General features: G+C 39.1%; 1 protein-coding gene across 1 annotated transcript in view; it reads left to right on the forward strand.

Annotated features, from left to right (window-relative positions):
* The window catches only part of cadm2b (cell adhesion molecule 2b), a 206,533-nt gene that overhangs the window by 136,647 nt on the left and 43,578 nt on the right, over window positions 1-26,308 (forward strand). The window contains exon 2 of the mRNA XM_084064839.1: window positions 19,755-19,904. Coding sequence (XP_083920965.1) covers window positions 19,755-19,904 — 150 coding nt within the window. The remainder of the gene's footprint in view (window positions 1-19,754; window positions 19,905-26,308) is intronic.

Raw genomic sequence — 26,308 nt, forward strand, 5'->3', positions numbered from 1 at the left:
CATTGTTCAGGAAACAAAAAAACAAAATATACGTTTTTCAGGAATTGAAGAAAACCTTATATTTTTAAAACAAAGCAATACTGCCTCATCAAAGTTGGTATAGTGACTTTATATATTGTCAGATACTTGCATGTGTCATTATATTATCAACACTTTAACCAAATCGCGGGTAAATCAACACTTTACCCAGCGCAAGTGGAGTTAGTAGTTTCAGACGAGCAGAAATCAAGCTGAAATGGAGTTAGGTGTCCAAACAACAATAGCTCCACTCGCTGCTGAGGGAGAGGTTTCAAAAGGGTACAAAATCCAAAAAGCTAACAATGGATCTCCAAGCTCACAATGCATAACAACAACGTGTGAATTAATGCCCTGATGCTTCATGACACTTATTATATAGGCCTACAATAATAAACAGGACTTTAAATATTACAATAACTTCTGCAAAGAGGTAGTAGAACTAGCGCGACAGAAATGCTATGAACGCCTTTCTTCTTGTCACATTGCTCTCCTCATTAAACACTTCATAGATTTTAGAAATATAATGACTTGTTTTCATAACATTAGCGTCAGTGCTAAGTTTGATAAACAGGTACACTGCATAGTTTTAACAGACGGGGGAGCTTGTTTACGTGGTCCTCCTCCTTGCTCACTGCGCAGCGCGATCTGCTCATGCTGTTAAAAAGCAGCACTGAAAAGGAGAGGGGGGAGTTGTTTGTTTTTGACGTACAGTTTGAGGATCCAATGGAGTTGGGAGTTTTTGTCAGAGGCGCTTTTCAATACTTTTCATTGGTTCAAATGTTTAGATTTTTTACACAGACGTAAAGGGTGTTCAATAGCGTTGATTTATGAAAAAAAAAAAAAGATGAAAATGGAGTTTGCTGGTTCGTCCTGGACACCGACGATATGCTGTATTACAGTACATAACACATATTTAACATATACATTATATCTACAATATAAATATACATGCTATTATGACATATGAATACATACATATTTAAATATATTTTTAAAATATATATAATATACACATGAGCTAGTCTTTACAACGGCTCTTTGAAAGGGGTTTGCAATGTTTTCATTTGTATCCCACGATTTTGTTGGCTAGGGGGCTAGGGGGCCTCTAGTTTTATACATTAGCATACAACAATGGACAGCAGGCATCTTGTCTTGACGAGACTACCTGTTCTGAATATGAGCAGTGTGGATAATCCAATATCATGATGAGTGACTTGCAATTATATTCTGATTTGATTTGAGTAACGAGGTTTCCAATGCCAATGTAGTAGAGTAAAATAACAATTTTAAATGTATTGAAGTAAAAGTGAAAGTTGAATGTTTACTCAAGTAAAGAATAGAAGTATTGAAACAAAGTACTTATACGTTGTTACTTTACACCACTGTACTGCAGTGTTCTACCTATTCTGAAGTGGCTCTAGTATTTACATTTTTTAAATTAAAGATTTGCCCTGGCCCGTGGACATGGACGAGTCTTACCACGGACACATTTATGACCCCTGCTGATTGGTCAACTACAGATTGTTACACATAGCCGGCTCTGTTTAGTCACCAAACAACATTGAAGCGTTTCTTAAACGGATAAACACTTCTCACAGGACCAGTAGCAGATGTAGCTATTAACTGCAGTTTTTTATTTCCTTAGGGGCTAGTGTAATTTTTCACCTCATCTTGGCGGCCTGTTTGACGTGCCATAGAATAGCTGTTGATGACTCTGCACCTCCCACACAAGGACATCAGTTTGCTCTTGGGAGGAATTACATTTCGAGGCTCTAATTCCACGACACTGTGCAAACCACCATTACACTGTTGCACTGAGCACAACACACTGCTCTTAAAGGTGATTGAATCCACCGGCATCACACCCTCTGACAATATATTAAGCCTAATCCAGCCTAGTCTCTCGAGCCAGGCTGTTGACTCACACAATTTTCAAATGCTTCTGCCTAAACAGTCTGTGCAACAGAAGCGCTGAAAGTGCAAAGGGAGTAAAGAGGATGCCCCGCCTCCCCACACTTCCGCTTCATCTTTGCAGTCGTGTAAATTTGTCCTACGAATCAAATTAGTCAAAACATATAGCCCTACAGTACATAGCTTGCTACTTGGCAGAAACTGACATTTTAATGATATTTTAAAATATGAACGGAAATGACGAACAGATGAACGTTCGTGGCTTTTAAGAGGCGTAGATAGTTAGTTACAGACTCTATGTAGCATTCAGAGATTGTGGAATAGTTGACTAAATCCAGCCCATCTTGCCACTGTGCAGCATTTACTCCATCGTTCTCTGGTCCCAAAAAGACCAAAGATTTGTTGCCACACCTTATCCACCATGTTGCTGACTGTGCTTCACACCAGTTCGCCCTTTTCCCCAAAATAGGGCCCCTTGTGTACAAACACCAATGCAGCATGGGACCACAGAAAAAAGAAGTCTGGATTTATATGGGTGGCACTGATACAATCTGGGCCATTTGGCTCTCTGTTTCTACTCAGAACTCTGGCGTTGTTGTTTGAGATCATGTGATGCCATAGGAAAGCGGATTAGCAGGTCCATTCTCACGATGCAAAGTGCGTTTGTCATTGTGTCATTTATCATTTATCATGTCCCATTTAACCAAATACTGTACAATTTTTTTTTAACGTTGCTCTCAAAATGCAACTATTTGTCAAAACATGGTCTATTGTGCCTTTGGAATCGAATGAATAGAACCACAAGTTGACAAAGGAAAACATATAATGGGTAAATGTTAAAGATACTGGTGGGGTTCAAAAGCTGCATTGTGCAATACACAGCGATAAACAAGGGGAATTACACTGGCTTATAATAAGCCACTGTGTTTTAAAACAAGCCAGCTCTCCCCATGCCATTAGGCACCTCCCACTGGCTACACCTTGTCAAAAACATACGGTACCCACGGTACCCCACTCTTCCAAAAAGACCTCCTCCTATATTTCCTCCCTCCAGGCATTCAGCCGGCACAGAGAGGACTCAGTGGAGCTAGAAACCAACATGTTGTACAAAGAAGAAATGCATCCTTTTCTATGCAAATAATTAGATATTTCTTCCTGCAGAATAGACAGGGTGGGTACAGTTAATGTTTGACCTTGGGCTGCAGCAGTAAAACTTCACACTAAAAATTGTCCTTAAATGTCATCATAACCATACCATTGTACAAATCCCCAACCTTACTTAACCCATAGCTAGCCCACAAGCAAAATCCATTATTAACCATTTCTGTGGTGGTTTCTGGAGAATCCTTTCTTTCATGTACAATATTTAATACTATACTTTTTTGAATACATGAATTGTGAAATCCTTGATGTCATATTATTATACTCCATATCAACTTAATATATGTCTCTCGGGTCAGAAAACATGACTTTAAAGTTGTTGGCTGAAAATATCACTCAGATTAAGCATTCTAGCCTCTACCCCTCTGTTTCAATTATTTTCTGGACTGACTGTTTCTGTGTCTGTATAATGCAAATGAGCTGCTCCTCCCCACGCCCCACTCTGGTTGTCTCTCATCTACCCCTGGTTATCATAGGGTATGGCCACACGTCAGCATCAGAAGCATTGTAGCCAACGCATACCGTGGCATCAGACGTGTCCATTTCCGTGTTGTCTTGCGAGTTGAGGTCAGTCCCGGTTTTCAGGTGTGTAGTACGTTTGACTTGTTGTGTTGGAGTGGTTGGCTCACTGAAAGAAAACTACAAGCAAAATGCCTGCCAAGTAGGGTCAACCACCGTGCTTATTTCCAATTGGTTGATGCCTACTTAAAGTTCAGCAATGTTGAACTCCACGCTTCAGACGCATTGAAAACCTTAATTTGAAACAGGTGCACCCGTTGACCAATCAAGGCTTTTTTTGGGACCTGATTTTTCATTAAAAGCTTTTTAAGCGGAAGAGACATTACATTGTGTTCAAATCTGTCATGTAAGACAAACAGTAACAGTTCACACAAATTCCCACTACAAATAGAAGAGGTGCATATTTTTCAGTTTACATATTGTCCATGGACAGCTCAGAGTTTGTGTGGTTCAGAACCATGGACAGAGCTTACCTGCAGCACTACTCAGCACCATGGACAACTCCACTCAGCTCAAACCTAGCAGTGTGTAAAATGTGTGTGTGTGTGTGTGTGTGTGCTGTTCATTTTTATTTGTGAATAGTTCCACTCTGGTGGCCACAACATGTTTTATCCCCACCTGTCATTTATCCCCCAGTCGAGCTATCCCGGCAGAAACTAACGCGCTGAAACCTGCTAGGCAAGGGGAAGTCTGGGAGTCTTCGGCTTGGTTCTTGGACAACAGGGGCGCGGCCACTGAGTTCTGATTCAAATCAAAAGCCAATGAAGAAAAGGGGGCGGGATCCACATGCAGAGGGTGTTGCATCTAAATAGGATCAACGAGAAGCAATTTCCCCTTGAGAAATTTCGGCCGCCATTGTTGTGTACTGCTGTTTGCCTCTCGTCTGACTTTTTAGACGAGTTGCACAGCTCTCAGACCGGTAAGAGGCGTGTCCGCTCAGATTCTGAGCGTAAATTACATCCCGCCCACAAATACCAGGGCTCTGGCCCAGAAGTTTCTCGCCAGAGCTGGCGAAAACTTCTGGGAACTCAGATTAGGCAAGGGGTCCCAGACACACTTCCACGCGAGAGAGCGTTACGCAGCTTACGGAAAATTAAAAGAAAACAATGCAACCTGTTCAATCCAAAACATCTATCCGTTCCGTTCTGGCATAGAAGTGTCTCGTATTAATGAAAAGCTTTTTCATTCGTTTAGAGCCAGGTGCTGAGAGCACAACCTCATATGATGTGTTTGAAGTGGATGAAGATGGAGAAGATGGAAGCTGGACAAAATTCACCCAAAACTAAAAGGAGCACTTAAAAGGAGGAACGTAAAGGAACAGGGGTTTTGCAGTTCATCCATCACAGACCATCCATGTGTAACTATTTCTGAATTTTGAGTGGAGGTGGTTAATTACACCAAATAAATTATTCTCCTAATGTACAGCATGTATGTTAGTTTTGTGTGGACTTTGAAGTGGATGAAGATGAAGAAGATGGAAGATGGACAAAGCCCACACAAAACTAACACATACACGCTAATGGATGCATTAGGAGAAGATGGAAGATGGACAAACACATCATATGAGCTTGTGCTCTTATGGGTGCTCAAAACTAATGAAAAAACCTTTCATTCATATGAGACGCTTCCATTCCAACCAAAAACATCCTGTACAACCAACTATCTAGTAAAAAAATCTTTACATTTCATTTTACATTGGAACATGGAATATGTTCCAGGGACTACAAGAAAGCTCCGCTGGGGCCGGATTTGGCCCGTGGGCCACCAGTTGAATAACACTGCCCTACCTCGTAGGGTGGGGGGGCTACAATATTGTATAATTATGTTTAAAATTGTGTTTCATATCTATAAGCATACCATGTTATTGTGCATTCAATACTAAGCTATTAAAATAATAGACAGGTTAATATATTCATGCTTTTATTTTAAACATACATGTACAAGGTACAGTGAGTAGGTTGTCCGTACCACTGCCATTTACTGTATGTGTCCGTATCACACCCCCAGACTCTACAGACCGTAAATGAAGCCTATTTTTCAACGATTTCAAATCCGCCATCTTTAATATACAGAAAAGCAACCGGAAATCAATCGCTAAATGAATGCTATTGGTTGGGTAGCTTGTCAATCAAGAGCGGGGGGCAGGGAATGAATGCTATTAGTTGTGTAGCTTGTCAATCAAATCATCCCGCCCCTCCTGAGTATAACCTACTGTATCGTCAATTTTAAAATAAATGGGACCATCATTTACCAAAACGCATATCATGATGATTGAAAGAAGACTTTAAACTAGCGACTGGAAGCAGTATTTATGACAATTTCTATTAAGGTAAGAAAATCAAGTCTAAAGTTCGTCAAAAACCCACCCACTTGCATTGAGAGAAATTCTTTCTGACACCTGCAGGGGTAAAACAGCGAAACTGCAGGCCATTCATATGAACTGTCACTTGAACTCACTTCCTATATAGACTGAATTTCAGAACAGGAAAGCTGCACCCTTGGGGCAGAGGTGCGCATCTCCGAAAATAACAGCAGTCTTCTTCTTTGGATTTTAACGGCAGATTGCATCCTTAGGGTTGCATTACTGCAACCTACTGGTCATTAAGTGTATAGGTTTCATTAGTGCACACATTTGCAGTAGGGCCGCTCCCTACTGGGTAAAATCAACATTTCAGTTTGAATCCAAATGTTAAAAGAATTACGACACTTCGAAGCGTGAAAGCTGGTTTCCCAAATTTCCCAACCCCGCATAGCGGCCCGAACTTCTAGTAAATTATAAGTGTAAGATAAAAGTGTAGGATTATTTATTATTTTTCACTTCACAAAACTGTGTCAGATTTGTAAATGGAAGATATTATGTTCAATGATGAGTCTGTGAGTCTGTCTGTCTTTGTGTTCGTATCTAATCTTGCAAACTGCTGGACACCCACCATATGTCATAGATTACTGACATCGTAGATTGGCGACATTGTTTAATTCTAAGGTTGAAAATCTTGCATTACTCTCTCCATTGCTCTGCATTTTTTTGTTGGCATGTTTGACAAGTCATAGTTCACAGTTCTATGCATGGCCTTTTCCAAGACACAAAGTCTTTTTGTCTTGATAAATACAACTTTCTCCTTATTAGCCTTGTTTTTCAACTTCTTTCAAAGCACCATTGTATGCTCTCCACTACAAAACATGCATGGTTGTTGAAATGCAGACAGAACATTTTCCTACTTGGTTTTAGTGAGTGTTACGGGTTGCTGGGGCTGCTGGTGTGGAGACAAAACTGCTTCTTCTAAGTTGTGACTTGGGCTTTTGTGTAATTTTAGCCTTGACACTAACTCCAAATATTGTTAACAGAGCTATATTTGTTTTGCTCTCAACAAATTCCACACAGTACACAAACTTTTTTTTTTCAAAATTCGATTGGAGGATAAACCCCTTGAGATGCATCATTTCGTTTTCACAAATAATAATAATAAGAAAAAAATAATAAGAAACAAATCACGCAACAATCAACAGTAACATCGACAGAACATACACATCACATCTCACACCATTCCAGACCATTCTACAATTGTTACACATGTCATCTAAAAACATAAAAATAAATAAATTAAAAAAATAAGTAAAAAAAAACTGAAATAAAAATAAAATAAAATGTGCAATCAAAATGCAATCAATTATGTAAAACAAGAGTCAAACTTTGCTCTTTGCTTATTCTTTTCTAGAAGACCCTTGTGGTCTTCACCTCCACTATTCACGCAGTTTAAAGGGCAATTTGGCAACAATGGCTTGCATGTTTGAAGGATTTCTAATTCCATCAAGAATTGAATATCCGGCATGAAATTGTAGCATTCCCTCCCTATGCCATGTGCGTGCTGTGCTTTTCCATCCTCACAGAAGTCTATAGTTGAGGACCTTTTCCAGACAGGCAGTAGCTGGTTTCCAAATGTCCAATGTCCTATTTTTGAAGTAGCCTCATTGTGTCCCCTTTGAGGGTTCATGAGCATGCAGCTGCATACAAGACCGCATTGTATCCCCTCTGAAGGTCCCTGTTCATGCAGTTGCGTGCAAGACCTCATGGCTGTCCAACAGTAAATTGATTTAGGAAGTAAAGTCTGTCTTGGTTACTGCTGGTCCTGCTTTCTATATTGAGTTCAAAAGCTGTGATGAAAGATTTGATGTGAAGTGCTATGAAAGACTCTCGAGTGAGTAGTAATGAGAGCTGCTGTTACAATATTTGCTGTTGTATTATTGATAAGGGGTGTTAGAGATGAGAGGTTTCACGTATCTATCCAGCTTTCTGCATCTCAGCATTTACACAGACCCAAGCTAACAATGACATTTTCAACTATAAGAAAATGTGATGCATTGGCGCTTTGGCACAGGATGATTTTTGATTAATTAATGTTGTAATTAATGTTCCAATTTGCAATCTATTATTTTGGTGTAACAAACAGTTGCAGCAGATTAATCTGGAATTTGAGAAAACATACAGGTCTTTATAATTTCCATTTTGTCTAATCAAACAAAGATGAGAGCTTTGCATTATTAAACTGGATTCTACTACTATAGTTTTTTGGCTGTCCATTTCACAATGCAGTATATATCGTATCTGCATTATGATCTGTAATAATGTGTTGTCAAATGTATTGATGGGTACTTGATATAATATATCCTATATCCATGTTGTGATGAATAATGTGCATCACAAAGTATGTCAATAAATTATATATCTTTATTTCCAAATTATATCAAATCTAACATGATCCCGGTATTGATCATGGTCAATCATGAATGTAGGATACTATAAAGAAAGGTGTTCACTCTCCATTCCGACATCTCACCACTCCGACTAGTGGCTTCCGCGTGCGGTTAGGGTTAGGGTTAGGGTTAGGTATAGGGTTCGTCAACGTCGGAAAGGCGACATGTCGGAAAGGAGAAATGCACCCATAAAGAAAACATCACATGGATGCACCTGGGACGTATCATCAGTGTTGTAGCCTGGGGTCATCGGGTGTTTCGGGTCTCGCAACAACATACAAGCCCCCGACTTACGTCCCAGTAGCTGCACGGTCAGTCCTTTTAGGGAAAGACATGGGCCACTCAGTCCGCTCGGATGAATAGTTATCAGTTGTGGAAAGTAACTACGTATACTGCACTGCACAATGTTGAGTTAGTTTTACTTTACTAAAGTATTTCCATTTTATGTGTACTCCACTACATCTCAGAGGTAATTATTTGACAGCTATAGTTACTAGTTACTTTGCAGATTTAGATTGTTATTACAAAACCTACATTAACCACTTAAGCCTTATTTGGTTATTCTAAATTAGCCAATCTACAAGCTCAAAACGTGTTGCAATGCAACGTGTTGTGAGCTTGTAGATCTGCTATTTTTTAAAAGGTTTGAAACATTTTGAGTACTTTTACTTTGGTTCTATAAGTATATTTTGATGCCAATATTTAAGTCAAATTTTGAATACAGGCGTTTTACTTGAGTATATATTGTGGTATTGCTACTTTTACTTAATTAAAAATCTTAGTACTTCTTCCACCACTGATATTCATTATAATACGCTGTGTCATTGACAGACACTGAAGAATAGACTGAATCATCATTACATCACCACAACCAAAAATGTATTTCCAGGTACAGTAGATAAAGCTGGCAGCATCACATTGGAGCTTCATTAACCTTATTTCTGGAAGAACAGGACACTTATGATGTTTTTGTTGTTGACTATTGGCAATATATTATTTTGTTCTAAATATCCACAGGTTGACAAACTAGATATAGTGAATGTTCTGGACCCTTTATTTTATACTGTGCATATATAGATATCTGCACAGAGTGGATATAGATAATAGGTGCAAATTAGTTAAATGAATTGTTACTGGGACAAGGTGTTTATTTTATTTTGTTGAAAGTTAAATAACAAAAGGGTAGACAATTAAGCTTAGGCTTCAGTCTATACCTTTATTTTCCAGGAAAATGTTTTTGACGATTTCAGTGTGTTTTGTAAGAAAAAATAAATTGTGAACGTCTGGAAAAAAATAAACTAATAAACTAAACTAATAAACTAAACTAAACTAAACTAAACTAAACTAAACTAAACTAAACATTCTACCCAGAAATACCTGTTAGTTTACAAACATTCAAACGTTCTGATATGGTCTATACTGTCATAGCTTCTAAACATCTGATGGACACACACTATTATCTCTGTTTTGAGATGTCAGAGTTTGTTGCTTGACTTGTGTTTTTCGCTCGATTTACTGCCTAAAACGTCATTTAATATGAAAACGTGTTATTGCTATGACTCAGTAATGAATAGGCATTGGCAATTTCTTGAGCAATTTTTTTGTTATTTGTTTTCTTTTTTACTCCTACCTACAGTTTAAAGTTTATTCTGCACTGGTGTGCTTGAATGCTCTCTAACCATTCATCAAGCCACTGCGCTCCATTATTTGGTGCAGTCAGCTGAAACTGAGAAAAGGCTTTGGGGGGTGGTATGGCTCATTCTTTCTCCCCTAATTCTCTGTCTTATACTTTTTCACCTCATATCCCAGCCCAGTACCCAATTGAGAATGCATTATTACTTTAGATATCACACCTTAATCTTATCTGTAATATTCCTGTGTTCAAAGGTGAGTTTGTGCATGCCACAATTTTGAGTATATTTGTTTGTTTGTTTGTTTGTTTATTATCACTTACAAGAACATTTAAAAATGATACACAAAGATTCAGTAAAAATGTGAAGGAGAATGCCTAAAAACCCGCATTCTCCGGGAATATTTGTACATTCATAGGATACTTCAAAAAAATCTTAATAAAAAGATAAGGCCCGCACACAGCTGCTTGCTTTGTTCAGAGTTTAATAAAAAGAGCAACGTTTCGGTCCCTTCGGACCTTTCTCAAGCTGGGGTATAGACAGGTTGACAAACATTTTATACTTTCTGAGGCTATGACAGCCAATCAAAAGAGGTCAATGTGATCATTCATTCAGACACCTGAGTCTTAAAATAGTCATGTGACTTTTGTTAAAGTAACAGTGTCTTAGAAAATCCTATACATGCATTATTGAAAATAACTCATGACAATAATACACAGGAAAAAAGTCATACCAAAATCAAAAACATACCAAACAATAAAATAAAAAGGAAATCAACAATAGTAATCATATCATAAGGTCCTACTCAAAATAAGAGTGGAAAATAATAATAATAATAGGAAAACAACTACACAGAAACAGGCAACGAAGTTACAACATTACATTCAATAAGAATTCATCATTAAGCCCTTTCGGGTGAAGTGTTTGAAGTGTGAATATCCAGTATGCTTCTCTCTGTTTAAGTAGATGATCATGGTCACCACCTCTCCTTGGTAGGGGGACTTGTTCTATGCCAATGAAACGGAAAGTAGAGATGTCATGTTTACAATCATTGAAATGGACAGCAACAGGATAATCTCTGTCATTCCTACGTATGGAACTTTTATGTTCACTCATTCTCTGTTTTAGCTGTCTTTTAGTTTTACCAACATATGCCAAACCACACGGGCATCTGATTAGATATACAACATGGGTTGACACACAAGTAATAATGCTGTTGATTTTGAACTTCTTGCCTGTATGAGGATGATTAAAAAATGTGGTCTTGTGCGTGTTGCCACACTGGGCACAATTGCCACAGGGATAGTTCCCCATAGGAAGAGGACACAAACGTGTCTGTCTTAAGACAACCTTAGGAGACTGGTAGTCTGAATGAACTAACCGGTCTCTCAGGTTTTTTCCCCGTTTAAAGGAGAATAAAGGAGGATACTTAAACAGTGATGCCAATTCTGTATCTGAGTTTAAAATATGCCAGTGTTTTTTAAAAATGGCTTTCAACTTGTATGAATGAGGGGAAAACGTAGTAACACATGTGACAGAAAATCTTTTCTCCTTCTTTTTTGTTTTCTTTAATAGCTCCGACCGGGGCTTCTGTAAAGCTAAGGAGTATGCTTTTTCAATGCATTCACTTGAATGTCCTCTTATAGCAAATTTTGCTTTCATCTCAGAAGATTTATGGATAAAATCTTCAGTGGAGGAACACACTCTTCTAAGCCTATAAAACTGACTAATAGGAAGCGACTGAATCAGGGGGGGGGGGGATGATTACTAGTGGCCAATAGAAGAGTGTTACAATCGGTTTCTTTCTGATATAGGGTAGTGGTCAGCTTGCCACCGTTGACCCCTATCCACATATCTAAAAAGTGTACCTTAGACTGACTGTAGTCGCTAGTAAATTGAAGATTAGAGTCAAAGCCATTTATAAGTAAATTGAATTTTTGGATGTCGTCATAGCTCCCTTTAAAAACACAGAAAATATCATCTATAAATCTATACCATTTAATTATGTTTTCCTTGAACACATTTTTCTCTGGATCATAGACATAGTATTCTTCAAAGTGTCCCATAAAAAGATTTGCAAAATTAGGAGCAAAGATGGACCCCATGGATGTACTAGATACTTGTAAGAAAAACTCATTGTCAAAGCTGAAATAATTATACTTCAAGACATATGAAGCAAGATCTATGATGAACTGATTGGGAGGTTTTACTGTCTGATCTCTTTGAAAGAAGGAGAAAAGATTTTCTGTCACATGTGTTACTACGTTTTCCCCTCATTCATACAAGTTGAAAGCCATTTTTAAAAAACACTGGCATATTTTAAACTCAGATACAGAATTGGCATCACTGTTTAAGTATCCTCCTTTATTCTCCTTTAAACGGGGAAAAAAGCTGAGAGACCGGTTAGTTCATTCAGACTACCAGTCTCCTAAGGTTGTCTTAAGACAGACACGTTTGTGTCCTCTTCCTATGGGGAACTATCCCTGTGGCAATTGTGCCCAGTGTGGCAACACGCACAAGACCACATTTTTTAATCATCCTCATACAGGCAAGAAGTTCAAAATCAACAGCATTATTACTTGTGTGTCAACCCATGTTGTATATCTAATCAGATGCCCGTGTGGTTTGGCATATGTTGGTAAAACTAAAAGACAGCTAAAACAGAGAATGAGTGAACATAAAAGTTCCATACGTAGGAATGACAGAGATTATCCTGTTGCTGTCCATTTCAATGATTGTAAACATGACATCTCTACTTTCCGTTTCATTGGCATAGAACAAGTCCCCCTACCAAGGAGAGGTGGTGACCATGATCATCTACTTAAACAGAGAGAAGCATACTGGATATTCACACTTCAAACACTTCACCCGAAAGGGCTTAATGATGAATTCTTATTGAATGTAATGTTGTAACTTCGTTGCCTGTTTCTGTGTAGTTGTTTTCCTATTATTATTATTATTTTCCACTCTTATTTTGAGTAGGACCTTATGATATGATTACTATTGTTGATTTCCTTTTTATTTTATTGTTTGGTATGTTTTTGATTTTGGTATGACTTTTTTCCTGTGTATTATTGTCATGAGTTATTTTCAATAATGCATGTATAGGATTTTCTAAGACACTGTTACTTTAACAAAAGTCACATGACTATTTTAAGACTCAGGTGTCTGAATGAATGATCACATTGACCTCTTTTGATTGGCTGTCATAGCCTCAGAAAGTATAAAATGTTTGTCAACCTGTCTATACCCCAGCTTGAGAAAGGTCCGAAGGGACCGAAACGTTGCTCTTTTTATTAAACTCTGAACAAAGCAAGCAGCTGTGTGCGGGCCTTATCTTTTTATTAAGATTTTTTTGAAGTATACTTTTTGTGACCAACGCACCAACTAGAGAGGAACCGGGTGTGCGGAAGCCTTCTCCTCACATACATTCATAGGATAAAATTTAACATCAATGTGGAATATACACATCCATTACATTTTAAACATTACTATACATGTCATACAGAAACAGAATGGAAAAGACCAATATGGACACTGTTACAAAAAAAAAGAAACAATCAGCAAAAAAACATTGCAACAATAAACAGTAAAAGTCAGGGGAACCAAAACGTAAACCTTTAGGGAAAAATGATATATCATATTATATTAGGCAGACCATATGGGAAGTATTTGGTTGTTAAAAGAAGCGATTTTAGAACCTTCTTAAATTGGTGAGAAGACAACTTCCATAGATGCAATGGCAGAGAATTCCATATTTTTGATCCTCTGAAGCCTATATTAAACTGGGTTTGAGTGGTACGGGCCTTTGGAGGTCTGAGGTTATTTGAGCTACGTGTTGGGTAATTATGGACCTGAAAAGTATACTCAAATATATGATGAAAAAAGGAGGGAAGGGTTCTCCCTAATGAGCCATAAACAAATAAGCCAATTTGAAGATGGTTCACTTGATAAATAGTGAGGACACCTAATCGGATAAATAAAGGCTGAGATGAATATCTTGGGTGTGCACAACTTATTGTTCTTACAGCTCGTTTCTGAAGACGGTATATGGGCTCCAATTTGGTCTGATGAGTACTAGCCCAGACTATATTACAATAATTAATATACGGATAAATCATGGAATAATACAACATAGTGGCTACCTCAGAACTGGTCAAATGACGGATTTTACGTAGGATACCAATACTCTTTGCTATTTTTGTGGATATAACCATAATATGTGATTTCCAGGATAATGATTCATCAAGCATAATACCAAGGAATCGTGTGGAACACACATTAGTTATAGGGATGTCATGGATATTTATTTTAGATGAATTGTTGAAAATATGTGGTTTAAGACCAAAACATATGAAGTTTTTTTTTTTAATGTTGAGTGATAATTTATTGGACCGAAACCAAATGGACAGCTTACCAAGTTCTTCATTTATGACCTTTATAATGGTGTCAGGATCTTTATGAGAGTAGAGAACCCACAGATTTGCTCAATAGCAGTACAGTGTTACATTGACAGTTAACAAAAACATCTACTGATGCACACACTTGGACACATCATCAGTGTTGTTTCCTGGAGTAACTGGGTGTTTCGGGTCTTGCAACAGACACCCTCCTCCAGGCGACCCGACCGATGCCGAACAGACCCGGCCTGTGTCCAAGTCAGGGGCGCAGCCATGGGTGGGCCTGGGTGGGCCGTGGCCCACCCACATAGAGAGCTGCCCCACCCAATCGATTTTGCAAAAAAAATAAAAATAATTAAATAACATAACCCCTAACCCAACCCAACCCTAACCCTAACCCTAAAACCGAAATAAAGTAACCGCAATAACCGCAGATTTTAAGCGCGCGCACACGGGTCGGGGACAGTGCGCGTGCATGCGTGCCCACCCGCTCCTGCTCAGGCCCAGCCTATACTAGCTTTCTGGCTGCGCCACTGGTCCAAGTTGCATGCTACTACTGCCCCCACTGTCTCTTGGGGGCTTAGTGTGGCTGGTGAGATGTTGCAGCAGGTGTTGGCGACACTAGGAGGCTCTAGGCACTGTGGGTTGCCTCCAAGCCTGGCTACTCCTTCGTCTTGACCAGAAGTGAGCATTCTTCTGTTCGTTGCGTCGTCGTTGCTGCTGCTGGGCACAAACATCTCATTCTGCCTTGATGGATTTTCAAACAGGTTTTACAGCAGTCAGTAGCTTTTGGGTTCTTCCTCACATAAGAATTTGTTTGGGCTGCCAACCCTCTCCACCCCGGGTCACTGTCTCTCCGTCCATCCTCTGTCTTTCCAGATGTCACCGCGCTCTTCGTGGTCATCATCCAGTCTGTTCCTGGTTGGCACTGGTACTCCCCAACAAAAGGAATAGGCTAATTGATTTCATGATCCCTTTAACTGAAGTTGTATGGTTTGATACATTTGTCATATTACTCATCTTTTAGATACTTGGCTGAACCACAGGAGTAATTAATACTCTTTAAGTATTATTCTTGGCTTATAATATTGTCAGACTCCGGAGGGACTGAGCTGCATTCTGATTCCAACATGTGGAGGTGCAGGTTGAATCGAAATAGCTAGAATCAATGTATACTCTTCTGCCATCAACACCAATTTCATGTGTTCAGTTAAGTTCAACACACTGACTGCATGTAAAATGTGTAGAAAAAAATACACACATCTACACTCTGCATTTTAATACCACTGGTGGCGGATCTCTTGTCTAAAGCAATGGTAATGCCGATAAGTAAGTCAAACACTTAAACAGGATATCCTGAAGACTACTGGCTAGATTGCCATGTTTTGCCATGACACTTCTTGGGCATATCAAATGCTCCCTGGAGGATGAAACCCTACTGATTTTGGTGACTCCATAGTAGTAGTGAGCGGGCCGACCCGTAACCCGCGGGACCCGCGGGTCAACCCGCGGGGCGAGGCGGGTCATGAAAAAACCCGACCCGCACATCACTACTCCATAGCCCTTCCTTTAGTCAACTGCCACCCTTAGGCCAAATGTCCACATGTGTACAAGATATGTCAAGATCTAACCCCATGACCTTTCCTCAAGTGCCTGTAATATAAAATACAAAAATCCTTCAGTGCATACACAATATATATAACTCCCACCAGGCATTCAAGAATTCTTGTCATGATGATGCTGAAACATTGCACCTTAAAGTAGCCTGCAAAACAAGACAGCTCCCATCAAGGGGATGCATCCAAAAGTTTGTCTATTCTCCATTCGCTTTTTAATTTACTTGTTGATCATGTCTATAATGACGGTGAATATTGTATTCAAGAAGCAGTGTGGCTGCATTGGTTCTATGTGTGAGGTTCAACCACTCGAGCCCCAGCATCCCTATTCAGGGGGAAAATCTGCAAAAAAACAGCCGGTCTGCAAGCTCACAGTGTGTTGCAACATTGAGATTTGGTTTCGACGAAAATTAAGAGGTCCAAGTACAGTTGTAACTCAGGTCTGTCTTACTAAGAATAGAGGGTTTAAGTGGTTAACATTGCAGCATAGAAATATGGCTGCAGCAGTACATCCCTGCTGTGTGAGGCTCAGCAAACAGAATGAGTAATCTCGTAGGAGCTGACATTGTGACTGATCGTACCTGAATGTGATACTGTACATAATCTCCTAGCTCTGGATGATATTGCCAGATTCAGCATTCACTGGAGTGGGCACTCTGCTTGAGCACTTAAACACCAAACTCTCATATCTCTGTGAGTGTCATTAGAAGCATTCTGAGAAGTGGTGGCACAGCCAAGCAATCAGCCTTAGCTTTAAGATATGGGCCCATCAAAGGCCTGCTAGTACAGCTTTAGCAAAAACTATATATTTGATTGTTTACATTGGGTTTTAAGTTCAGCTTTGTAGATGTGGTTTGTCACTGAGATTTACATTGTTTGAGTGAGTGAGCGAGCGAAAGCATACGATCGACCCCACATTTGAATCATATAATGAGGGACTTCTATAGAGCGTATGTCCAAATGTACTTTCACTTCTGGCCATAAGGGGCACCACGAATGCGCAAAGTTGCATTGTATTTACCCCCGCAGCTTCCTGGGGTCATGACGCTGCAACCCACGACTTACAGGACACAGTCCTAGGTAGACAACCCAGACTATATATATAGAGATGTACTCTTCACAGAGTGCTCTTTCTAGTTTTAATTAGCTTCTATAATAAGAAAAATATGAAGAATCAAGGTTTTATTTGTCATTCACTACAAATACTGTGCAAGCAGCGTGCTCTGTTGCCTTGCTGACAGGCCCTAGGGGAGGCATGATTTGGCAGACAGCATTCAGATTCATTCATTACTATGTGTAGATTCAAATGACTGTGTGAGTCATCACATATTGATTTTCCCTTTCCTATTGTATTTCACAGACATCATTGCTGAGAAGAATTTCAACGGCAAACATTAATTGAATTGATATTTATGCTAGATGACACACTGCCCTCATCATATGTCTTATCATATCACACATTACATCTACTATACATTATAATTGATATGTTTCATCCAACTTTATAGTAACCTGGGAAACTAATAGCTTGTCTTGAAGTAAAATGAGACATTCCCTTTCAGTTGGTACAATGCATAATATTTGGGATAGTTGCTATGACTATCCCTTTATTGAAAATCCTTTCAGTCAGATCTGCAGAACCAATAATAGTTGTACACATAACATACACCCTGTTTTATACTACTAACCATTGTACTCTCTTAGCTGGTACCACAGATACACAGGAAAATCTGCAGACCGATAAGATCTTTTTCAGTTTCCAGTTGCATTCATTTATTTTCGTGTATCCATACACATGCAGCCCCATATCGATATGCTTCTTTTCAGATAACATCGGAGCACAGTCTCACCTGCAGTGCAATGCCTTTGGAGCAATAGTGTTCAGTACCTTGCTTGCGGGCCTTTCAGCAGTAGCCCCTTATGTCTCTCCACAGACAGAGCAGCATGTGACATGGTGGGAGCTGCAATGTACAGGCAGCAGAATTGTATTAATCCGGGTGAAGCCCAGTTGGCAGAAGACATTCTCTCCTGATACTCCTGTAGACAATGACCATGACACAACCAAACTGCTGTGTTTTATGGCCTTCTGTGCATAATCAAAATTGATTTGTTGAGTTCTTGTAACAGCAATCATTCATTGCACACCACCTCTAACCCCTGCACCCAGGGAAGATTGATTACATTTGTTTATTCCTGTTTTTAATGGATTTGTTGTTTGTTTTGTTTACTGGATGTGCAGAAGGCGGAGAATGGAGATGGTGGACATATCATAAGAAACACAAGTTGTAAATCAGGCTTTAACTTGCAACATCATTTGCTCACTGTACCTAAGTGCATTTACATCTGTTTTATCTTTAAATAAATTTAAAGATAAAACAGATGTGTAAAACAGATACATTTTGGAAGACTTGCCATTTAGACATTTCTGCTGTATGTCATGAATAACCAGGTTTACAGTGTTGACCTCTGCTTACAATTGTCTCAAGCTGGATGGTGAAGGTGAATCAAGGTCTACAGACCTTTGGCTAGCCCCCTTTGATCCCCCTGTGAGCTGGACTAATGAAGCAGACAGCTGCTCCCTCAGTTCAAATGTCCCTGTGGTGAAGTGTACCTGAAAGAGGCGATGGCAATGTCACCTTCATATTGGGACACACAAGGTGTAGGTACAAGCAGGACACCAAAGCAGGCCTGCACAACCTACTGTTGACAAGACATACATAAAGATCAACACATGGACAAAGCAACAAAGCATTCCTAAGCAAAGACACTACGGTGTCTAACATCAACGTGGTTGTTCAATTACAATTTATGCATTTTATGCATTTATCCAGAGTGACGTACAATAAGCAAGGTAATCACATACATAGAATGCAGAGAGACTCAATAAACTAGGATTCCAGATACTGGTAAACCAAGTATCTATAGCATCCGTCTAAACAACATGCGATCGAAATAACATTCTGTACGTTGAAACCATAGGATACCAGGTAAACAATGAACCTAGCATCTGTTTAAATAACGTGTATCTAAATTGCATTCTTAACATTCTGGTTGTTTACCGTTGTCATCATTAAGGCAACAATTTAGTCAGGCTTGTTGTATTGGTCTGCACATTGTACCCTCATTCAGATTCTTCTCAACGAGAGTATTGGTTCTAGAAGGCTGGCAGAGTTCAATAAAACACACATGGGGAATGGAAATGCTTCTGAAATGTAATTAGGGTACTTTGCCGCAGTACAAATGTGGAATAAGAAGGGGAAATCCAGCAAGGCTGGGTGATTTGGCCTCGTTTGAATGTCTTCTGCACACTGTGACGAGCGGAGCTGTATCTGGGTAGGGCAGCCACTTGGATCGAAGGCCCACCGTGTCTGGGATTATGTGTCAATTTACCACCCAGCTGCAGCTGGAGTCTACAGCAGAACATGACGACCTCTAATTAGGCCATGCTACCAATTAGTGCCCTGCATTAAGGCACAAGGAAAGCCCACTGTTCTCTGTGTAAAAGCCACTGTTTCTCTGCTCAAGGCATTAGCCCACAGTGACCACGGCCACGCTCACATGTTAGATAATCCTCAATTTATTGGGATGCACTCAGGTCATCATTGTCTTGGGGAGATGCTTGCGGGTAATCCTTTATGTGGTGTTCAGTTGGAGAGTTATGTAGAGTCAATGAAAAGACTGCAGTAATAGCTACAGCCTATTTTACGACTGTACTGTGACCTAAACTCTGTCTCATAATCTCGCAGGTAGCCAAGGTCAGTTCCCCACAACTCAGAATGTGACGGTGGTGGAGGGGGGCACTGCCAACATGACCTGTCGTGTGGATTTTAATGATAACACTTCCCTCCAGTGGTCAAACCCTGCACAACAGACCCTCTTCTTTGGGGATAAGAAAGGTGAGTAATATTCTGCAGATAATGGCTATAGTGGCAAAAAAGGATAAGCTATACACAGTACAGTCCTCAATGCTACTTTAACTCTAGTGTATGGTGGGCCCATTTGGTTCAATGCTGTATGTACTCTCTCATAGTTAAATTAACACTCCGGATTTTAAAGTGTGATACAAAATTGAAGCCAAATTATATCATAACAGTGGTCTGCCTCATTACAGTTTTATCTTGACATACTACTAAAATACAGTTCCTTTCACGACTTACTTGCTTATTTATTTACTTACTTTCCTTCCACCTTGCACTGTGAGTTTATAATTTGAATGAAAACGGGACAGAAGGCGGAATAGGAGGCAAACTCATTAGGCATATTGTACTGTCACAGTTCAAAATAACTCCCTAGTCTTGAGGTGACACATCAACAAAGATAGAATGTTTTTGAGCTGAGCTATTCATGCTACACTGAATGTTTTGGTTTTAATGTAATGCCTGTGGATTGTGGTGTGATTTGGCTTAATTAGCGTCTGTACTGCCCTGCATTTGTACACCAGTTTGTCTGTCAGTTTTATGAAATAAAACTGAAATTATTATTATTATTATTGATTATTTTGTATTATTATTTAATAATAATAAATGTCCCCTTTAGTTATTTTGGGGGTATTGACCAAGTACATTTGCACATACCTGGAATTTGTCCTCTGCACATTCCTTTTTAGTTTTAATTCCTCCCCCTTTATTTAACCCATCCTAACTAAGGCAACTCTTGAACAGCACCCAGGGAGCAGTTAGGGTTCAGTGTCTTGCTCAAGGACACTTGGTCCAGGAGGAGCCAGAAACCTTCCGGTTCCCAAACGGCCGCTCTACCTCCTGAGCCACTGCCACCCGATGACAATTAGAATTATGTTCTCACTAGCCAAATCCAATTAAAGGTGACAAAAGTCTGCTGTTGATAAATTGGAATTGGATTTTTCTTGAAGGTGATAGCAGTGTTCATCTTTCAGCAGGTTTTTGTGTGTGTTATTATCCATTTAATTTATTCTGTGTCTGCTAATACAATATCATTGCTTCAGTGGTAGAAAATGAACGTTCTTTAGAATAACTATTGATAATAGAGAACTGTTTTAATAAAAGGAGAGAATGAGGATCACAGACTCATTTGAACTAATACGTTTCCTCACAGGTTTTGTAATAAAGTCTAAGGTGTTTTATGAGATGAAATTAATACCAGATACAAATAAAGGAAAGTGAATGAATCTAACATAGACACTTATCTATTAAAACCGGGAAACCATCTGTGTAACCACTTTAACCATTATTTTATACTTTGGCTATTAAAAAATAGTAGATATACAAGCTCATGGAGCGTCACTTCGTGCCGCACTATGAGCTTGTAGATCTGCTATTTTTGAAAAATCATGAACATTTGAATAGATTTTTATTTTTTATTTAAAAAAATAAAAATGTCTTTGCTTCTGGGAACAAAAATATTTTGTTCCCTGGAACAAAATATTTGGCGATGGGGTCGGCGGCCAAATACATATAATTGTGGGGGTCCTTGACATGAAAAAGTTTGAGCACCACTGATATAGAAACATGTGTTTTTCAGAAAACATTTTTAGAAACGGCCTCAGGTCTTAATGGGTTAAAAAGCCAGTGCTGTACAGATTTCAAATTCAAGCCAAAATAATTTCTCTGTCTCTCCTGAGAGAGAATGTATGACCATTACACTTTGCATATTGTTGCTGCCACTGCCAGGCAGAAACCTTGTATCTCTATATAAAGACAAACATGTAAGGGATGACCCCTGGGGGACCCCGGGCAATGATGGGATTTTTGTGGTTAAGACTGCACACACAAATGCACACACAAATCATATGCAATCAAATGTACATAGACATACATATGTAAACAGATACTTATATATACTACACAGTATGCACACAGCACCTTCAAGCACCTCAAAGTGTGCTATGACTAATCTATATACTTCTCTTTACCTTCTACTTGCTACTGCTGCTATTCTTATTTAATTCTCTGTTATCGTTATTGCTGCTACAACCAATACCTGAGTCAATATCACCATAAGGTACATTTGGGACTTAGCTTTTTTTTTTTTTTTAAACTGTGATTTTCCATTTAACTTTTTACTCATTGTATTAAGTGGATGTTGTACAGTTAGAAATGCATGTTGGTCAAGCTCCCACACTTTTTATGAATTAACTGTAATATATGTCAACAGTAAAATATGTCCACCCTGTCAGGAAAACCCCATAGGGTGGACAAGGACAGGGTGGAACTTTTGGGTCAGTTTTAGGATTTAATTGGCATATGCTGGACCTTCTGTTAGCAACTTAGCTCAGTTAGCAAGGTGACTCTATACTTTTTAACAGATATATTTCAAATTTCAGAAAAGTTTTTATATTCATTGATATTTCAGTATGACAGGGTGGACATGCTAAGCTTGACAACATACAACTACACACATAAACTATGAAAAATACAATATATATAAGTGTAAATATTTACTGGCAACTTGCCACAGCTTCAGCCTCCATTGAAGTAAGACAGGAAGAAGACAACAAGGGAACTTAAACTTAAGTAAGTTTATTAAAGGGCCAGTTTACCCCCAAATGACAGGATGGACAGCAATGTCAGGGACACACAAAAAATGTTCAATATGATTATAAAAACAGACTATATCATATGATTTAAGATCAAAATGACTTGTTTTATCAAATAAGGTGTTGTGGACAATCAAACTATGTAAAAAGAAAAAGAAAAATCAAAAAATGTACCACTTATTAGACACACTGTAGTTAGCAGAGTGGTGTGTGGGACATGCCAAAACCATATACATCCAATGTTACAGATCTGTATAAAATGAAGGAAACACATTTCCAGAGACTCATCATTGTACTGATAAGTGTGTAAATGTTTGGCCATTCATAATAAGACCTCAGAGTTTCTTTATTTTGTTACATTTTCATGATATTTGAGTGATTGTGGTGAGGACACCCAAATGTACCTTATGGTGATATTGACTCACCTATGAATTTTACTCTTGGGCGCTCATATAGCCTACAACCTGTAACAATACAAGTCTTAAATCTTAAATATTGATAAGTACGAAACATTTATCGCTGTGCAACATCAGGAATGCTGATGGTACAAAGTAGGAAGGGGTTGGGGGATAAACTGGTGAGAGCGCACTGCTAAGGCTGCATTGTCCTGCAGGGGCAGCCATTTGTAATGCATGACAGAAGCCTTATCCTGGGCAATGCAGATGACAAAATGAATGTACTCCGCTCAGTAGAGGTTGCCCCGGCTAAGCGTGGGAATACTTCCCCTGCCATCTCTTTTTAAACAGTGAGATGAAAAGCTTTATTGGCACAACTAATACAATGCCCACGAGGCCTACTGGCAGAAATGGAAGGCGTGGAACAACGCTGTTTCATGCACGGGAGAAGGGGCGGGCTGCCTGAGACGAAATCTCTGCTGTGCCAAATCAGCAGTTTAATTGCTTGGCATAGGGCTGTGTGACTGTCCCTCTCTCGTTTACTTTCCTGCAGGAGTCAGTGAAATATGTCAGACTCAACCTTATGCTAGCTTACAGTCGATCAACTAACTGCAGACAGGAAGGGCTTTAGACAGGCTGTTCTCTCCCTCTGACGAATGGCTACTCATACAGTACAACCCTGTTTTTACTCGGCAGTGGTGGAAAGTAACTACGTATATTTACTATTTTGAGGTACTTCTGCTTTAGTTGAGTGTTTACATTTTTCAATAATTAACACTTCTACCTACATCAGAGGCAAATATTGCAATTACATTTTTTTGACAGCTGTAGTTAATAGTTACTTTGCACATTTTGATTATTAATACAATAACCAATTAAGCCCAATTGTATACTTGGGCTATTCGAAAATAACCAAAGTATCAAGGAAAGCTTTGAGTACTTTTACTTTAAGTGCTTTAAGTATATTTTGATGCCAAAACCTTTAAAACTGTGCTTTTACTCAAGTAACATTTTTAATACAGGCCTTACTTTACTTGTAACTGAGTATTTGTATATTGTGGTATTGGTACTTACTTTTACTTTAAGTAAAAGATCTGAGTACTTCTTCCACCACTGCTGATGAAAGACTACTCAAACAGTAGACTGAAGGCACACAGAGAGGACCAGAACTCTGTTGTTTCCTGTGGATTTACAATCTCACAGATCTTCATGTAAAATATTCTTTGAGGTTGCTAGTGTGGCTTGTGAGAAATATAGATGTTTTTGTGCATCTGATGTTTGGATGCATCTTTTGCATTCCTCATACTCATACTGTACATCTCTCTGCTCCTTTTTTTCTCCCTCTGTTCTCCACTCCTCTGCCTCCAATCCCCTTGGGTTTCAATGACAGCCTGACCACGTGTCACTGTCGAATGTACTGTTGCATTTTCTTGAAACTCATATTTCCCATATTGTTTCGATCCCTGTCTTTTCACTACGTTGACTCTGTCACTCTGCTCAAAGGAATTCAGTTTGATTTTTGTTTTTCTGTGTTTTTTTAACGCCCAACAGAGACACACATACTCTAAATAAACGCAGTATCTGCTCTACTTTCCTCATTTAGAAGAAGAAAGGGCCATTTTTTGTATGTGATTCAGCCCTTCAGATAGTCCTTGGTGTTCCATATTAAAGATAAGGGTCTGATATGTCAGGAGTTTGAAAATAAAATAATACAGAAGAAAACTGCTATCAAAATGACCTCTTCAGAGTGTGTGGACGAGTTATAAAAGGAATTAGAAACATCAACCTTCTGTGTCATATCAGTTTTAGTTCATAGCTGCTAGGGGAAGTACTGCAAGACTGAAATCTGATCATTGCCCCGACTATAATTTGTTCTATTTAAATTCTGGTCTGTCTTGTAAGGAAATGAAAACGTCCCAAAGACTTGCCATTACAATCACGTATAAAGAAGGCATGTCTGTCTGTACAAAGATAGTATTTCAAAGACACTGAATTACTGCACTTTAGCTCAAGCAGCAATAGCAGTCTGAAAGGCACGTCAGCGTTAAGTATATCGTGTGCATGTCTTGTAATAACAGTCATAAATCCTATAACGACAATTTTGAGCATTGCATTTAAGTTGATAAATTTAAATAACTAAATCTATCATATGCATGAAAGAAACCCTAATTTCGTTTTGTCAACACACTGGGAGTCTAGTCTAATGTTAGACACAACCCTAGTAATACTGAATATCTTACAATACAAGCTATGACCTACAGTATACTGTAGCCTGTCTGTGACAATGTTTCTGCTATTGTCACAAACATGGAGAGAGGATAAAGATATTGTGTGTTAGTGTGTGTGTATGTGCGTGCGTGCGTGCGTGGGGGGGGGGGTTATTGTGGAAAGATGAGAGCTCAATAGCTTAAAGTGTCGTTGGCCTGTAGATGTACTGTAGGCAAAGAGTTTCTCTCATCCTCTCCCATAAGAGGCTCAGTCCAACCTTGTGGAGATCTAAATGGAGTGTTAACCTTGCTGGAATTCCTAAGCTGATCCATATGGGTTGGACTGTCTCTGCACATTTTGTCTGAGCTGAACACTGGCCTCCTCTCATAACATGCCAACTGGCTCCCTGGCACACTTCTCCTCATGCATTATGTATCTCAGAGACTTAGTTGATTGTTGCCACCTCAGTGGCATCAGCCTGTACAGTGTGGCTGTCTGAGGGGAGGTAGTCAGGCATGCTGATCCCCCTGCTCTCCCACCCCAGACCTGATAGGAAAGAGATAGATTGCTTAAAGAGCCAGGCCAACACATCATTAATACATTAGGCCAATTAGCTGAGATTGTTGAAGGGAGCGACTGTGTGGTGGACTGTTGCTATGCTGAAATCGATGTGGACCATATGTCTTTTTTTAGAATGATCCGCTTTATATGATGCCAGGTATGAATTATTATTATTGAGCTCAACAAATGGAGAACACGCCTGTCCTTTGCTGTCTTCATTATGATTTACTTCCCTTTTGGCTTCAGTGGAAAAGGAGATAAAAACCTATAAGTAGTAATGTTGGAGGGAATAATAATGAGATTCCAAGTGGCAGCTATGTAGAATAGAAGATAATCTTCTGTCAGATCTAGTAGTATGTCGTACATGAATAATTCAGTTAATGGGAGTCTATTGTGTGTCAAACGTAGATGGTATGAATGGTTTCTTTTGATGTGTGTAGTAGATAAGCAAGCAGCCTATATTCCATGGCAAATTCTACACCAATTTGCCATATATTCATCTCCATTCCATCACCCACATGTTTATAGTTCATAATTCATGCTGTTTAATAGAGACATTCAGCCAAGATGGTAAAGGTCACAAAGCGAAATTGGTCTTAATTGGCTTGTAGTAATCAAAATGCTG

The sequence above is a fragment of the Gymnoscopelus microlampas genome (assembly GCF_963454915.1).
Source record: "Gymnoscopelus microlampas genome assembly, chromosome: 8".
In the NCBI taxonomy this organism is placed as follows: Eukaryota; Metazoa; Chordata; class Actinopteri; order Myctophiformes; family Myctophidae; genus Gymnoscopelus; species Gymnoscopelus microlampas.